At 45.0% G+C, this 11816-nt stretch overlaps 1 protein-coding gene across 1 annotated transcript; it reads left to right on the top strand.

Annotated features, from left to right (window-relative positions):
- Nucleotides 1-7346: 7346 nt before the first annotated feature.
- RAG1 (recombination activating 1) lies at nt 7347-10457 on the top strand. Its single transcript, XM_009958543.1, has one exon. The coding sequence runs from the start codon at nt 7347-7349 to the stop codon at nt 10455-10457; it is 3111 nt and encodes a 1036-aa protein (XP_009956845.1).
- The last annotated feature ends 1359 nt before the right edge of the window (nt 10458-11816 follow it).

Genomic DNA, 11816 nt, shown 5'->3' with positions numbered 1-11816 from the left:
TGCGTCCAGCTCTGGGGCCCCCAGCACAAGAAAGACACGGACCTGCTTGAGCGGGTCCAGAGGAGGCCATGAAGATGATCAGGGTCTGGAGCACCTCCCCTGTGAGGACAGGCTGAGAGAGTTGGGGTTGTTCAGCCTGGAGATGGCTCCGGGAGAGAGACCTTATAGCGGCCTTCCAGTGCTTAAAGGGGCCTACAGGAAAGGTGGGGGCAGAGTCTGCCGTGATAGGACAAGAGGTGATGGTTTTAAACTAAAAGAGGGCAGATCTCAACTAGATATAAGGAGGAAAATTTTTACGCTGAGGTTGAGACACTGGCTGGCACAGGCTGCCCAGAGAGGTAGTAGAAGTCCCATCCCTGGGAACATTCAAGGCCAGGCTGGAGGGGGCTCCGAGCATCCTGATGCAGCTGAAGGTGTCCCTGCTCACTGCAGGGGGGCTGGACTAGATGGTCTCTAAAGGTCCCTTCCAGCCCAAACTGTTCTATGATTCTGTGATTTGCAAAAAAAAGGCATTTCTCAATGTGAAACAAGTTCTAATAGAAATAATTTTCTGTCTCTACCTCAACTGACCCAAGGGGGCTCCTGCAGGAGCTGAAGCAAGGTGCCCTGCCTCCCTCAGGGTAAGCACTGAGGTTAACATTTCCCAGTGGCTTGTGACAACGGGCAATTTTAAGGAAGTGAAAAACCAGGACAGTGTGAACACGAAGACAGCTTCGTTTCCTTAAAAACGAACAAGGGGAAACTGGTTGTTTGCATCAGTGAGCTTTCTTGGCAAGAATCTCTGACTGACACATATTCAAATCCAATAAACACTTTTGTTCCCAGCCTTTGGGGGGATATAAGCTGGGGGGATTGTGGGGCCACAGTTTTCCAGTTATTTTCCATGTCTCTGGCCACACACCATGCTCCCTGGGAGCTGGCAACCAGGGGCTGGTGCCATCGCTAAAGTGCCTGTCTCCTTCCAAATGCTGAGTTCACTTTGCTTCTGGAGCAAAGGTGCATGCCAGGCCCTTACAAAAGCACTGCTATTGTCCAAAATACACTTATATTTTCTGGTTAGGACCTGCCAGGGAAGCTAAGTGTTAGAGGAGAGAGGTAGCTGGGTCATCAGAGAGGGCTCCACAGTACTACAACAAAGAAACAGTTGTATTAAGGATAAATAAATTGAAACTTTATGGACCCTTTCCTGGACAACTGGCTGAATTTCAGAGCTATCCTTTTTCTCCTGCCAAGTGAACTTACTTTCATGAGCTGTAAAATGAGGATATTTATCATTCCATACTTTTGAAAACAGATACGCTTAGATGGAGAGGTTTCCCTGGCTGAAAAATACTATTTTTAGTCATCTGTAAGATACCCAGAGCACTGATGTCCAGCCTATTTTAACTGCGAATTCAAGGAACTTATCTGGAGTTTTTATTCCAAGTGCAAATGTCTTTATTAAGAGCAGTTTCCAAATCTGCCTGGTTTGTGGGAAGCTTACGCCCACAGTCACGCATTAATGCCCATGCTGCAACAGAAACCAGCGCAAAAATGCTTTTCTCCACTCGGTGGTGCCAGTTGCACGGGGAAAACATTTTCCAGCACCAGATCTATGCAGCTCAAACTGTCGCACAATTATGCTCATACGGACATAAAACACACCCAAAGCTGTAGCAATTCGAGAGCAATTAAATTCTTTAGCTGCCTGCTACAAGGCAGTATTTTTTCAAGGTGATTTCCTGGGGGAGTTGGAAGCCAAGCACTTGACTAGGCATACAGACGCTCAACGCTGCTCCATAACCCAGCTGCCGCCCGTACAGTGCTGCTTGCACAGGACCTTGGGCTCCCGGGAGAACAGGGCAGGTAGCCAGCTACCTGGGTGAAGTTTTGAATAAGCACCCCAGAGGGAGAGATTTGCTAAACCACTTCTCAAAGAGCCTCAAATCCCTCAATACCAACAATGCGCATTGTCAGGGAGCTGTCTCTGCCATTTCAAGATAAGGGAGGAAACTAGTGTGTGACTGCAGAGAGTGGTTTTGATTGATATCTGGTATTGCAGCCCAATCTGATACATTTTTGAAAAGGTCTCTCCAAATGCTAGGGAGTGAATAGTAAAAATCGGCAGGTTGTTGGGAGGTCCAGGCAAAATGGGCAGTGGAAGAGCTAGGCTCAAGATGTAGCCATGTGATGTCCTCAGAGGTCTATAAATGCCTCAGCCATAGCATCCTTGTCCCACGATGCCTTGGCCTGGAGTAACCTGTATGATTTCTGTTCCACTGTATCTTGACGCTCCCATTCAGTTGTTTCTGACTGGGATTTATTTCACATTAGGGTTTTGCATGAGTCAGAATCTGGGCAACAATATCAGGGTTTGGCCCTGAACTTTGTTTACTTTCTCCATGCATGACATACTTCACACATACTTTGTTTACCTTCTCCATGCATTATTTGCTTTAGCATGAATTGTTACAGGTGGTTATTGTGGAACTGTTGGCCTCTTGTGTGGCACACAGACGTAGGACTAACGACTTCTCCAAGACATCATCTTTACAAGAATGGCTTGGGGAAGAGTGGCTGGAAAGGTGCCTGGCAGCTGGGGGTGCTGGTCGGCAGCTGGCTGGACATGAGCCAACAGTGTGCCCAGGTGGCCAAGAAGGCCAACAGCATCCTGGCCTGTATCAGCAATGGTGTGGCCAGCAGGAGCAGGGAGGTGATTGTGCCCCTGTGCTCGGCACTGATGAGGCCACACCTTGAATGGTGTGTGCAGTTTTGGGCCCCTCACTGCAAGAAGGACATTGAGGTGCTGGAGCGTGTCCAGAGAAGGGCAACAAAGCTGGTGAAGGGCCTGGAGAACAGGTCTTATGGGGAGCGGCTGAGGGAACCGGGGTTGTTCATCCTGGAGAAGAGGAGGCTGAGGGGAGACTTTATTGCTCTCTACAGCTACCTGAGAGAAGGCTGTAGTGAGGCTGGTGTTGGTCTCTTCTCCCAACAAGTGACAGGACAAGAGGAAATGGCCTCGAGTTGCTCCAGGGGAGGTTTAGATTGGACATTAGGAAAAACGTCAAGCACTGGAACAGGCTGCCCAGGGAAGGGGTTGAGTCCCCATCCCTGAAGGTATTTAAACAACGTGTAGATGTGGCACTTTGGGTTTAGTGGTGGAGTTGGCAGTGCTGGGTTTATGGTTGGTCTCAATGATTTTAAAGGTCTTTTCCAAACTAAATGATTCCATGATTGCAAGAATTGGAAACATTGTAAGATCAGAGCAGATAACAGAGAAGGAATCCTCTCACCTCTTTTAGCTATAGCAAATGCCAAATATTACGTTTGCTGATTGTCACTCTGCCTGCCATCAGTGTTGCGTACGATGCTGTCAGGGAGGAGCTGCATTAACTGGGAGATCCTGAGCCACAGTGAAAGCACAGTGGCCTCCTTCATAGCCACCTTGCCAGGGAAGAGTGTGCAAGTCGGAAATGGATTTGAGTCCTGCAGGATCGCAGAGTCTCCTGAGAAAGCGAAATGCTTGGGTAGGTGTTTATGTAGTTGTGCTGCTATTGCAAATTCCTACTTCCAGAGTGTGAGCTTATGTTTGCATGTAGAAGGACCTGACGGATTGCTAGAATTTTTGCACGATGTTATGCGTGGACACTGAAAACTTTCAGAGTGCTGTTGTGCGACAGAATTTTGTTTCTTTCCACTTTGAGTCAGTTTTTGAGACAGTTGCTCTGTGGAAACTAAGCGCGGGTGTTCCACTGGGCTTCTCCAGAAAAGAGACTCTACTACCCACTGCTTGTGGCCACCTGTGGCCTAGATACTACATCTACCAGTTACTCAATATGTGTATAGCTAGCTTCTATACTGTCGATTTGTCCTCCCTGCCCAGGGCCTTCAAGACCCTGGACGTACATCACCAAAGAGGTAATATCCTGGAAAATTAAACACTGGTATCAGAAGAAAGGACATTTTGTGATCCTTATTGTGAATTCACCCAAACCTCAGAAGCTTGGCTGCTGATGACCTGAGGAAGAAGGCCATTGGTCTTCAATGAAATAGCTTTGATGTGGGACAGCAGTGTGACCAGGCACCAGGTTCTTCTCTCTGAGAGTTAACAGTGAAGAAACCAGCTCTGAAACTATAAAGAATAAAGCCAAATGCAAACCTTTGTGTTAAAAAAGAGTGCAGGTGCTCTTCAGAGAGAGTCTGCATACTTATCTCAGAGCCCAGCAGTCTCACACAAGAAGACCTTGTTTATATGAATTTTGTGGTTAAGCCTCACAAGTTGCCAGGTGCCACCTGAATTTGAGAGTTCTGTATTGTGTTTAGTTGCAGTAACCTGTGGTTAGCACCAGGGTGGTACTGGGAGCTCGGAGAGACAGGGATAAGTGAGATAAACAGCACTGCAGTGTCTTTAAAAAGCAGGGGGGACACAGAAAGAGCAAGAGCACGCAGGAGAGAGAGCAAGCAAGCCTGACATTTGGAGCAAACTGGGCAGACACAGCAGCGTCTCTACCAACTGACAGTGAGCTAAAGGTAGGCTGGCAGTACTAATGACGGCATCCCAGATGAGTGTAGGCCATCTGAGTGTTGGTTCCTTTTCCTGGTTTAATGTGCAAGTCACTGATTTTATTTTATATGTGCTTCCTCAACTCAGAGGTTGTTCTGTTCACTTCAGTGAGATTATCTGTAAAGTAAGGTCTTCCTTGATGTGAGTCGAAGTACTGCAATCTTGCTCGTCTTCAGAAATGTATGAAATATTGTGAACTGGGAAGAAAAGGGTTTTCTTTTCCCTTTTCAACATAAAAAGAGGCAATACTGAGCACAGCTGTAAGAGTCAATTAAATGACCACGGCTGGGTGTTCATGCCTGGGGTTCACTCTCTAAGAATCTCAGTGGGGTAGGCAGAGAGCAGAAAGATTGTTCAGCGTGACCCCCAACTAGAATAACAGAACACAGGCACATTTAGCGTGAGTAGCAGGAAATATTCCTAGCACTGGGAATACTTCTAGCTCTCCCAAGAGGGCTGCTAAAATCTCCACTGCCTGGGAGCTAGGCAATTCAAAGTGTTTGATGATCAGCCTGTTGGCAACAATTACCTACTGCAGAAGGTGAAGGTTGGGTGACCTGAGAGGGCTTCTTTGCCATTCATTTCTTCCAGGGCATGTTCAATGAAAGAGAAAAAAAAGAAAAGAATGCTTGAACTTTTCTTAAGCAGGGGTAAACCCTGTCTGATTCATTGGAGTTGGTGATGAATGGTGAGAGTAAGGTCATGGGTTTGGAGATGAGTGTGGCACTACAGTGGCACTGAGTCCAAGGGTTAGAAGAGTAAAGCAAGTATTAAATATTTTGCTGTAAATGTAGTCGGTGCTGGCTGTTTCTTTACAATGACTTAGATACCGCCCTAAGGAGGCACTGGTCATGGTTTAAGGGATTCTGAAGGTGCTGCTGGAGATGGTGAAATTACCCAAGGTTGCATAGGGTGTTATGTAGAAGAAAAGGATCTGCAGACAGTATAGGGCAACTAGCTATTCAGTGACTCTGCGGGTCAGAGAACACAGGACTATTCAGGGGCAAACGGGTTATTGCTCAGTGGATAGATTTTACTGGGTCTGAGGGTGCAGCCAAGAGACAGTGGTAGTGCTCTGGGTACACCTGGGCGCAGCTGCACATCATAGATCTATGGACAGCAGAACACAAGCAAGCGTGCTGCCAGGCAGGGTCAGTCTGGACAGCAGGGGACCGCAGTGCAGACAGAGTAGTTTAGCAGTACAAGCAGCTGGACGGAACGATGCAGGCAGATGGGGACAGCGGTATGGGCAGCTTGTTCTCAGTGGGATGAAATGAAGAGAAGCTGGGAAACAAACAAACCTAAATTTTCATTGCCAAGGCCTAATGAGTGATTTTGAAGTTAAGCACAGCTCTTAAGGGAGGCGCTGAGCAGACTGATATGTCATTCTGGATCTGGGACTTAATCAAAAGCATGCAGTCCTTTCCTAATGGACTCTGAAGGATTGTACCAAAACGATGCTTTATTGAAATGAAATGATCTCAGAAACACCCTGGGCATCGTCACTTGAAACCATGACTTGGATGTGTTTCTTCTGAATAGACACTGAACTGAGATTTCTAGCAAGTTACGTGAATTGCTAAGTGGTGGGATAATCAATATCTCAGCCATACCTACATCATTTCTCGTTCTAGTATATAATCTTAATGTGTAGTTTTCCTCATTTTTATTACTCACACAAACCAGATCAGTCAAAACAAAATAAATCAGAAAACATAACTGCATCTTCTCTATACTATATGTTTACTTTGTGCACCTCTCATAGCCAGCTAATGAAAAATAGGTTAGTCCTTTTTGTCGTTGTTTCTACATGATTTTGTTTTCTAAATCTGATGCAGCAGCAAAAAGTTTCAGTGTTTAAGGTGGAAGTCTTGTATTTATTTCCATGGCAACCACATTGATATTACTTTGGCTGCATCTCTGTGAAAGCTAAAATTGGGGTCAAATTTGAACAGACATTTTCAGCCTTCCAGCACCAGTAATCCTCACAGAGACAGTTCTCAGCAGGGTACTTAAGCAGACGGCTAACTTACAATGTATAAATGTTCTCTCCAGAGCAAATCTGCAGGCAGTATAAATTGCCATGCCTCCTTTAGAGTCCAGGGAACTACAGTGCTTTGCATCAGCGGAGGATACACTCCTCCTGCTTTAACGGAGCTGCTCACATTCATTAAGCACACGCTAAAGTGTCTTGCAAAACTAGGGCCTGAGTAAAGTCTACACCGGGATTGAGTAGTCCATGCTGCTCTGCCCACGCAGAATGGCACATGTTAGACAATTCAGATCAGATCAAGGACTAACAAGCAGTGTGAGAGCAGTGGTCGTGCTGATTTAGATAATGTAGCATGAGGCAGACAAAATTCTATCTTTCACATGCTAGTTGAGTTCAGTTTCATATACAAAAGTCACCAAACTTTCTGAACGTAGCTCTGTTGTCTCCAGTAGCTTCACTTGTGGTAAGCTCAGTCGGGTGTAAGAAGGAAGGGGCAGATTTGGATATTTGTGCTGGATGGCTAATGGCCTTATGTAGGGTGCATCGGTGATCTGATAGACATCTGCATGCCTCAGGATCAAAGTCAAAATGCATTCGGGTACTTATCTGCGATACCGAGTGCACAGCCATGTCTGGGCCTCTCCATTCAGTAGGTGTCTTGGATGCGTAACTCGCTTTCAAAGCATTCCCCAGTTAAAGTCATTAGAACAGTTCCATTAAAAACCATGGCATTATTATTAATTTTGGAAGATAAGCTAACTCACAGCTTCTTTCTCTTTCTCAGGTGATCTGGTTTCTGTCAGATGGAAGATGTCCGTAGCATCACAAATGGACCTGCCTGAAGAAATTCAGCATCCGTATACAAAATTTTCTGAATGGAAATTCAAGCTCTTTAAAGTGAAATCGTTTGAAAAAACTCGTTCTGGTGACAGCCAGCACATAAACAAAGATCAGGCAGAAGAGGTCACTTCTTCAAACAAAGAAATCATACCGCGTCAAGATGAAGTAGTGCCAAGAGGAGAAAAGGTGGACTTAATGGGCAATAGGCAGGCACTTGAGAAAGATGCCAATGATCTGAAAACACAAGACACTAAAGTTCATCAGAACAATCTGAAGCAACTTTGCCGCATCTGTGGAGTTTCATTGAAAACTGATTGTCACAAGAGAACTCATCCAGTGCATGGGCCGGTGGATGATGAAACTCTGTGGCTTCTGAGAAAGAAAGAGAAAAAAGCAACCTCTTGGCCAGATCTTATTGCTAAGGTTTTTAAGATTGATGTGCGAGGGGATGTTGATACTATCCATCCCACTCGATTTTGTCACAACTGCTGGAGTATTATCTATAGAAAATTCAGTAATACTCCATGTGAAGTATATTTTCCTAGGAACAGCGCGATGGAGTGGCAACCCCACTCCCCTAACTGTGGTGTGTGCCACGCTGCCAGTTGCGGAGTCAAGAGGAAAAGCCAGCCACCCAGTGTACAACATGGCAAACGTGCAAAGGCCATTGCAGAACGTGGTCAGATAAACAGAGGTGCAAAGAACCAAGCACAGAAAAACAACAAAAATTTAATGAAAGAGTTTGTCAGTTGCAAGAACATACATCTCAGCACCAAGCTGCTTGTGGTTGATTACCCAGTAGATTTCATTAAATCCATCTCTTGCCAGATCTGTGAGCATATTTTGGCAGATCCAGTGGAAACGACATGTAAACACTTGTTTTGCAGAACTTGCATCCTTAAATGCATCAAGGTTATGGGCAGCTATTGCCCCTCCTGCTGGTATCCTTGCTTCCCTACTGATCTGGTAACCCCAGTGAGATCCTTCCTGAACATTCTGGATAGCCTGGGTATAAGATGCCCTGTAAAGGAATGTAATGAAGAGGTCTTGCATCGAAAATATGGCCAACACCTCTCCAACCACAAGGAGATGAAAGATCGAGAGCTCTACAGCCACATAAATAAAGGTGGCCGACCAAGGCAGCATCTCCTGTCTTTGACCAGGAGAGCTCAGAAGCATCGTCTGAGAGAACTGAAACACCAAGTCAAGGCTTTTGCTGAGAAAGAAGAGGGCGGTGATATAAAGGCTGTATGCATGACTCTGTTCCTGCTAGCTTTAAGAGCAAAAAATGAACACAAACAAGCAGATGAGTTGGAGGCTATAATGCAAGGGAGGGGATCTGGACTTCACTCTGCTGTCTGCCTGGCAATCCGAGTCAACACGTTTCTCAGCTGTAGCCAATATCATAAAATGTATAGAACGGTAAAAGCTGTCACTGGGAGGCAGATCTTCCAGCCTTTGCATGCTCTTCGCACTGCTGAGAAAGCCCTCCTACCAGGTTATCATCCATTTGAGTGGAAACCTCCCTTGAAAAATGTATCCACTAACACAGAGGTGGGAATTATAGATGGACTATCAGGATTGCCACTCTCCATTGATGACTACCCAATAGACACAATTGCAAAGAGATTTCGATACGATGCAGCCTTGGTTTGTGCCTTAAAGGACATGGAGGAGGAGATCTTGGAAGGCTTGAAAGCAAACCACTTGGATGACTACTTGAATGGTCCCTTCACTGTGGTAGTAAAAGAGTCGTGCGATGGAATGGGAGATGTCAGCGAGAAGCATGGAAGTGGGCCTGCTGTCCCAGAGAAGGCCGTTCGCTTTTCTTTCACAGTCATGAACATTGCTATAGCACATGGGAATGAAAGCAAGAGGATCTTTGAAGAAGTAAAGCCCAATTCGGAGTTGTGTTGCAAGCCTTTGTGCCTCATGCTGGCTGATGAATCGGATCATGAAACTCTGACGGCAATCCTGAGCCCCCTCATAGCAGAAAGAGAGGCCATGAAAAACAGCGAACTGCTACTTGAAATGGGAGGCATCCTGAGAACGTTCAAATTCATCTTTAGGGGTACAGGATATGATGAGAAACTTGTGCGGGAAGTGGAAGGGCTGGAGGCCTCAGGCTCCACTTACATTTGCACCCTGTGTGACGCAACCCGCCTGGAGGCATCCCAGAACTTGGTCTTCCACTCCATAACCAGGAGCCATGCTGAAAATCTGGAGCGATATGAAATATGGAGGTCCAACCCATATCATGAATCTGTTGATGAGCTCCGTGACAGAGTGAAGGGTGTTTCAGCCAAACCTTTTATTGAGACCGTTCCCTCTATAGATGCGTTGCACTGTGACATTGGCAATGCAACTGAATTCTACAGGATTTTCCAGATGGAGATTGGTGAAGTTTACAAGAATCCTGATGTGTCTAAAGAGGAGAGGAAGAGGTGGCAGTTGACCCTTGACAAACACCTCAGGAAGAAGATGAAATTGAAGCCTATGATGAGGATGAATGGAAATTTTGCTAGAAAGCTCATGTCCAAAGAGACAGTGGAGGCAGTATGTGAATTAATAAAGTGTGAGGAAAGGCATGAGGTCCTAAAAGAACTAATGGACCTTTATCTGAAGATGAAGCCAGTGTGGCGATCCTCATGCCCTGTCAAGGAGTGTCCAGAATTGCTGTGCCAGTATAGCTACAATTCACAGCGTTTTGCCGAGCTCCTATCTACCAAGTTCAAGTACAGATATGAAGGCAAGATTACAAATTATTTCCACAAAACCCTTGCTCACGTTCCTGAAATCATTGAAAGAGATGGGTCCATTGGGGCCTGGGCAAGCGAAGGAAATGAATCTGGAAACAAACTGTTTAGGAGGTTCCGAAAAATGAATGCCAGGCAGTCCAAATGCTATGAGATGGAGGATGTCTTGAAGCATCACTGGCTGTATACCTCTAAGTACCTCCAGAAGTTCATGAATGCTCATAAAACATTAAAAAGCCAGGGCTTCACCCTTGATCCAGAGGATAGTTTGGGTGACTCCTTGCCACTGGAGGTCTTGGAAAGCAATGATTTGGTGGAACTCTAACTGTAAAACATGCTCGGTGTTGGGTTTGTGACGGTGTCTTCCTGCAAGGAGTCAGCTTCTTCTTTGGGCCTGCAGAGGTACAGGGAAGTCTGAAACGACCATTTTTACACTCCCTGTTCAAGGCACTGAGTGGAGTATAATAAACAGCATATCTCTTGGGAGTTTCCACGAGGCAATGCAGTGGTGCATTTACCAGTTGTTATGTGAGACGAAAGCAGAAACAAATTGCAAAGAAGGGTCTTCAGTTTATTTTGTTCTTAGAGTGTTGTTTATAAGTGAGAAAGCCAAAGGAAACAAGGTTTTATAGAAAGTAGTATTTTGGAATGAGGATGATTTTGGAGAGTTATGACAGTTGCTGAAAAAGGGAGCATGGCTATTTGTTCTGTTTGTATCTTTAAAACTATTTTGCTATTTACTTTTTAAGAAGACTGATTATTTTATTGATGGTCCTTTGGCTTTTCTAAGTAAAGATCCGTCAGTTAGACACTTGGCTAATTGTTTTGGGATAAAATTCAATTATCTTTGTATAAAATACTGACTAAAGATGCAAACTTTGATCTCACAAATGGTGAAAGATATCATAATTTAACATTTATATTGTAGTACTACTTAGGAGCAGATGATGGTATCACCATGCTTATTTGCTGTATGAAGATACAGGAAAGGTAGCTGGAATTTTAAAAAGATATTTTTATCATAGTCTGTTTACTCTAAACCGCAAACTTGTACTTGTGCCCCTAACCAGGATTTACAGTGCATAGCTGTTATCTCACTGTACAAAATACATTCAAGCTCTGCTGTGTAGCTTGTTGCTTCATGAGCATTTTAGATTTCTGTGGTAACTTCAGTATATAGTATAATTAGTCTTAGCAGAGGTTTCTTGAGGAAATCCCTGGCTTCACTGAAGTCACCAGTAAGTTAATGCCAGCAGGCCCACAGTTTCACCAAGGGGCTTTAGTCACCGCAGACCCATTTTTTCAGGGGATGGGTATTACTGTGATTGGATACACGCCAGCGTTCTGATCTTCTCTATTAGGATATTTCACTGACCACTACTGGTGTGCTCCAGCTGTACCTGACACCGAGCTTTTTCGCACCTGGCACACACCACATTCACAGTGTCATTTGCCAAATCTGTGGAAGAGGAATGATATTTATTAACCTCAAAGATAGTTGGCGTACAAAATGAGCTAAAAAGCAATGAACTGTCTTGAATGCCTGCGTACTGTATTTTACATTATTGCAGTGATGATCAGTTGGTGTTCCTCCGTAACCACATTAGAGGGATGGTTTTGGTGGTGGTGGTTGCCTTTCCCAAGCGGTATTTAGTATATTCATCTACCAAAATGATATGAATGT

Source organism: Leptosomus discolor, chromosome 3 (assembly GCF_034619465.1).
Source record: "Leptosomus discolor isolate bLepDis1 chromosome 3, bLepDis1.hap2, whole genome shotgun sequence".
Lineage (NCBI taxonomy): Eukaryota > Metazoa > Chordata > Aves > Leptosomiformes > Leptosomidae > Leptosomus > Leptosomus discolor.
Note: the sequence above shows the minus strand (reverse complement) of the source record. Positions and strands in the feature narration are given on the sequence as shown.

What these genes read in the sequence shown, in the direction of transcription:
- RAG1 (XM_009958543.1), top strand. Translation starts at nt 7,347, where the DNA reads ATGTCCGTAGCATCACAAATGGACCTGCCTGAAGAAATTCAGCATCCG.